This window comes from Carex rostrata, chromosome 26 (assembly GCF_964058835.1).
Source record: "Carex rostrata chromosome 26, lpCarRost1.2, whole genome shotgun sequence".
NCBI classification, from domain to species: Eukaryota; Viridiplantae; Streptophyta; class Magnoliopsida; order Poales; family Cyperaceae; genus Carex; species Carex rostrata.
Genome location: NC_135943.1, coordinates 42,842 through 48,747, shown reverse-complemented (window position 1 = coordinate 48,747; position 5,906 = coordinate 42,842). Strand labels below are relative to the sequence as shown.

General features: G+C 37.5%; 2 protein-coding genes across 2 annotated transcripts; both read left to right on the top strand.

The window, feature by feature from the left end:
• The first annotated feature begins 366 nt into the window (after positions 1-366).
• Positions 367-1,176, top strand: LOC144544032 (protein JINGUBANG-like). The gene has a single exon (XM_078292450.1). The coding sequence runs from the start codon at positions 367-369 to the stop codon at positions 1,174-1,176; it is 810 nt and encodes a 269-aa protein (XP_078148576.1).
• Positions 1,177-1,794: 618 nt separating this feature from the next.
• LOC144544031 (uncharacterized) lies at positions 1,795-2,454 on the top strand. Its single transcript, XM_078292449.1, has one exon. It carries the CDS (start codon positions 1,795-1,797, stop codon positions 2,452-2,454), a length of 660 nt encoding a protein of 219 aa, XP_078148575.1.
• Positions 2,455-5,906: the final 3,452 nt, after the last annotated feature.

Here is a 5,906-nt window from a genome sequence, read left to right as displayed (position 1 = left end):
ATAGTTTTTAGGATCAGTTTTTAAAAAAAAACCGATCCAGATACTTATTAGGATCGGGTGTCTCATATAACCGATCCAGATAGGCCGATCCTAATTCCCGTTTTTCCACTAGTGAGTGCTTACCCGCCTATTCGAATACAATACAGGCAGGTTATATGGAAAAAAGGATTCCATTGACATCATTGCGTAAATAATGAGATTTAATTAACTTATTAATTACTAATATAAAACAGATAGAATAGGCAGTATTGTTTCAGTTTAACAACATTTTTATATGGGGTCTACCTTAAGGCCCAAACAATTCCAAATGAATCCAAGAACATCTTGCTCTCAATATATGTTGCACTGCACCAAGCCTTACCTCAAATGGATCATCCACACCGCAAGAACTTCCACACATTCCTACAGGAAAACGAAGTTCCTATATATAATTTCCCCTCGAGTCTTGCGGGAGCATCAATGCTGAAGCCGGCTCAAATGAGTCCGTCAGATCATTCATTGGCGACCTCCCTTCGATCCACACCCGGGTGCACCTCTCCATGGATTGTCTCGCCTCTCCACCCTGCCACTGAAAATTTGTCTTTCAACAAAGTCAAACACTCGCCATGTCACTCATCTAAACCCTCCATATACTACCACTGCCTCACAACCCTGCACCGGCTTGGTGGTAATGTTCATTCCATATGCATTTCAAATGGGATAGTTTTCACGGCCAGTGATGGTGGCAGGGTACGTGCTTGGAGCTTGCGTGACTGTATTGACAGGGGTTACATTCATATTGGTAGCCGCAGAGACAAAGTTACCGCACTGTTGGGCCATGGTGGAATTGTGGTCACGGCCCATATAGAACGCCGGGTTCGGATCTGGTCCGTGACCACCGACCCGGACCTCGAACCTGACCCTGACTTGGCCAGGGTAAAATCCAGGAAGATAGCAACATTACCACCAAAAAGCCCCTTCGCTTCGTTCTTGCCGGCTCTTTTTGGGAAAAGCACCAAGAAAGCACAGCACCATAAAGATTTCATATTGTGTATGGCATTGTATAATGCTGAGGCTTTGTTGTACACTGGGTCAAGAGACAGTACGGTTAAGGCATGGAAACTATCAGAGCAGCGGTCGACTGACTCATTTGTTGCCCATGAGGGACAGGTCAATGCTGTCACACTTGATTACTAAATTTTGACTTCAATTCTTAATTATATTTTACATATGTATCTAATATTACTACTTAAAGTGCATCTTAATTAGCTAGTATAGGCATCTCAGTATAGGTAATATAGCGATCATAGATTCTGAGATTCTGTACCCCCCTCCCCCACCACCACCACAATAGCATTTTCTGGAGTAATTTTAAAAGCAACGTGACTGTTAATACAATGTGTGTGAGAGAATAAAGAGACAACATGCACTCTTCTCCTTGGAAAATGACAATGGAAACAGAGAAATATGCTTCTGACATATAAACAATGTCCGTAGGTATTATTAACATATAGAAAGACTTCTGGTAAAGGACAGTGGGGCTGCTAGAATTTATTGTTCCACTTTCATTGTTAACAAACATTTTTCGCATTTATTGAACAGTTAAAAATTTGAACAATTTCAATATATGATAGACGGAAGATCAATGTAAACCAATCAATGCATATTAATGTAAACCTAGTTCATAACCAGTGTTTCCATATATCAATGAAAACCTAGTTCAAAAATGTTTGAATATAGAAATTGTTAGCAGATACAATGCCACAATTTATGACACCATAATATCATTGATATGTTTACATTAATTAACAATTAATGCAGATTAATGCCATGCTGGTAGACCAAGACGATGGTTGCCTCTTCACGGCATCATCAGACGGATGCGTGAAGATATGGCGACGGGTGTATGGTGATGGCCTCCACACCTTGATAATATCTCTAAGATATCAACCTTCACCTGTGACCTGTCTTGCATTGTGCCGGTCGAGCATTTATTCCTGCTTCCTGTACCATGGCAGCTCAGATGGCTATGTCAACATATGGGAAAAGGAGGCTGTTTCGGGCCGATACAACCATGTTGGTGTCCTCCAAGGGCACCGTTTTTCTGTATTGTGCTTAGCAGCAGCTACAGATAGAGTCGTGCTAAGCGGCTCAGAGGATGCCACAATTAGGGTTTGGAAAAGAGAGATAGGCAGTGCTTTTCACACATGTTTAGCAGTGATGGAGGGGCATCGCGGTCCGGTAAGGAGCATTACAGCTAGCGTGGAGGATAATGTTGGAGGCGTCGGGTTGTTGGTTTATAGCGCAAGTTTGGACCATATGGTGAAGGTGTGGAGTGTCAAAGTCACAGAGAAAGAAGGGGAGGGAGAAAACGAAGATGAGGAGGATGGTGACGGGGAGAAAGAGGCCGAGTTCAAGATGGATCCCGTGTTGTCGCCGTCATGGGTGAAGCGACAGAAGAGCCAAAGGGACTAAAATTCTACATATTCAGACAAAGGTGCGATCTCAGTGTTGCATTGGATTCATCAAGCACAGAGGTAGCAATATATAAGCTAGTGTGACCAAATGTACGTCATGCTAATCTTTTGTTTATTTGGCATGCTTCATTGCAGGATACAATTGCACGGATGTTGATGCCAAGCCATTTCCTGTGTAGAGGATAATGATGAGGAATTCGTTAGATGGATTAGGAAGAGTGATGCTTAAGAATAATAATTAATGATAAAATCTAGTTATCTTTGTATGTTGTAGTTTAAATATTGAGTTGTTAAATCGGATAATGTATTTTAGTATAATGCATTTGGTTGTTTTAGTATGGTAAGGCCCAAAAGAGGGGTGCACATTTAACATACGGGGTCAATTGAACTCATTCATTTTGAAATTTTGTGTGCTTATGTATTATTTTCTATATATTTTAGTGTAAAATGTTATTGGTATTATAAAATTGATCTCATATGAAATATAAAATTTTATATGATTAACTTTTATTCATATTTGTCCTCATAGCTTAAAATTTTGGCTTTGCTCCTGACATATATAGCCTCAGTAATTTGTAATTTCTGGTATACTAATTAGTTAACGTTCAAAAACTTTCCTTCATTTTAAGGACAAATTATCTATTTTAGAAGAATCTAATTCATTTATTTTTTGTTTTATATTTATAAACGTTAAATAAATAAATATATATATATATATAGAGAGATGGGCTATCCTACATTGCAATGTATTAAGCCTTCTATGCATTGCATTATGGGCCATTTGATTCGTTTCAAAAGTTGTGCTGATTACTGATGAGATCAAATCATAAAAATTCGGAACTGGATTCTCCAGTTAATTCTCTCTCCCCAAATCTAAATTCCCGATCCCTCTCAAAAAGAAAACCTAAGTCCGACCACTCCCCTCCAGCGACTCCCCTGTGCCGACCCTCCTCCGCCGATCATCTCGCGACCCTCCGAGATTCTCCTCCCAGGTCCTTTGCTGGCCCCATGATCTCCTGACTCTGTCGAACGCTCTTCCTCGCGCGCCCTGCCCTCCACCTGTGACCTGTCGAACACTCTTCCCCATGATCTCCTGGCTCTGTCGCCCCATGATCTCCTGACTCCCAGGTCCTTTGTTTTAAGTATTTTTATTTTCTTTGATCTGTATGTTTTCAAATATAATTGCTGTAAAACTAATTGTATTTACCAGATGTAAAACTAGAGAGAGATGATTTCAAAACATGATTCCAAGCATGATTATGTTGTTATGTCCTTAAAATTTGTTGTTGTATAGTTAATTTTCTGCAATAAATTTGTTGCTGTGTAGTTAATTTTCTGCAATAAAATTTGTTGTTGTGTAATTAGTTTTCTGCAATGGTATCATACCCATCTCTAATACGCACATGTACCTGCTTTCATGATTGAAGTAAAAAAAAATGCAACTATCCTCTTATCAAGATAAAACCGACACAAACTATGAATAAGACAATTTAAGAGATGCAAAACTGTGATGAAAATTTTCTTTCTATGTACCAGGAGGAACTATGAAGACCTAAACTGCTGAGCATAACACTTAACCAAGAAATTAAGATACTAGCAACTCAGGTAAGTCTTTGTCTCAATATATCTGTTAACGGTACTCCCGTTAACCTTCAAAAAATTCAGGTAAGGCTTGTGAGCTTAGGTTCCCAGATTTCGGTCGCATTGTTTGGATGTAGTCATGATTTGGAACAATTAGGGGTTGAATTTTTTTTTTAGTTTCATATTCCTATACTGGAGTTGGATCTTGCTATTTACGTGCATTTTGATAATTGTGAGAAAAGAAATATCATTTTTGTGATGTAATATTTATAGAAATTATTATGTATTAATCATTATATGGATGAATAATTACCATCTTTGATAATCTCTGATCTAGATTTGGTCCTGCTATCAGATCAGACGCGGCGATAAGAAGCGAATTCAGATGTGGCGAGCTTTCTTTGCAAGTGATGTAGATTTGCAAGTTATCTTTGATAATCTCTGATCTAGATTTGCTCCTGATATCATATCAGATGCGGCAATAAGAAGCAAATTCAAATTGCTTCAAGAGATAGTTGTAATAGGATAAATTTTGGTTGGCCTGTTGAAAATTTATCATTGATTTTTAAGTTGTATACAATATTACAATGTATTGTTCGGTATGTACTGAAATTTGCTCTTGTTACGTACTGAAAGAGAGTTTTAATGTCTCATTATTTGCTATTGCTATGTTTTATTGTTGTTTGTATGCTGTGTAAACTATGGTATGAATTGGTTACTGTTGTTATGTTTTAACAAGCAAGTTTATTCGGTTGGTGGTTGCTTAATTAACAAGCAACTTTATTTTGTTCATTTCTTGCGCTCAATTCTGGTATGTGCAGTGTATTGTAAACAAGAAATTTCACTAGTGCAAAGGGCAGTGCAATTTCACTTGTGCATCATTGCATCTTGCCATTATTTTATGATTGTCAGTTAAGCAAAACCAAACAAAAAGATACCAAAAATTCGTACCCAAGGATCATATTACATATTTGAATTTGTTCTGTTACATTAGCAATATGAAATGTTTACATCTTTGAATAGAATAACATGAATTGGGTAAATTAAGCAGATACAAATTACATCAAGCAAACATATTCATGCAAAAAAACAAAGTCATAAACAAAGGGCAGTGCACCAATAATTAACAAATACATGAAAATTGTACAAAATAAACAACAACATATTACTAGTAATTGATGAAAAACAGATACAAATTTGAACAAAATAATAACATTACATTACTCATCAATATCTACTTTCAAATATTTATAAAGTAAACATCTTGAACACGAAGTTAACTAATTTGAACAAAACAGAAAATAATAACACTAGTCCTAATGTTGTATTACTTCAATTAGCAATAGCAGGTCAATGATTACAACAATTAATTCATAAATGAATGTCGTCTTCTTCATATTCATTCTTCGGAGTGAGATGTTGTCTATTTTCATCTCCATCCATAGGTTAACCTGTATCAGTCAATATATCTTGCTAACAAGATTCTGTGAATAAGGTATTGTTTGAACAATAGACATGAGACCAAAATGGCATTCATATGTGAATCTTTCAAGTGCACATTAACTAGGCTTTACCAATTTGTTCGATTTGGCCATAAATCAGAGGAAAAAAAGAAACTAGGGTTTTCACACAAAACATTTAATATAATTAAACTAGGGTTTACCAATGAGAAGGATGCAAAAATAGATGCAAAAATAGAAGGTTCAGCAGTTCCAGCTCGAGAGGGGAAAGGGCAAGGTTGAGGATTGTGTGTGACCAAGAGAGGGTGTGAGAGAAGTCCGACCGGCGAAGGGGACTGAGAGGACCACTAAGCACGATCTAAAGGATACGGGGGCCGGTAGGGGAGAGGAGAGATGTGCGCGAAATGGT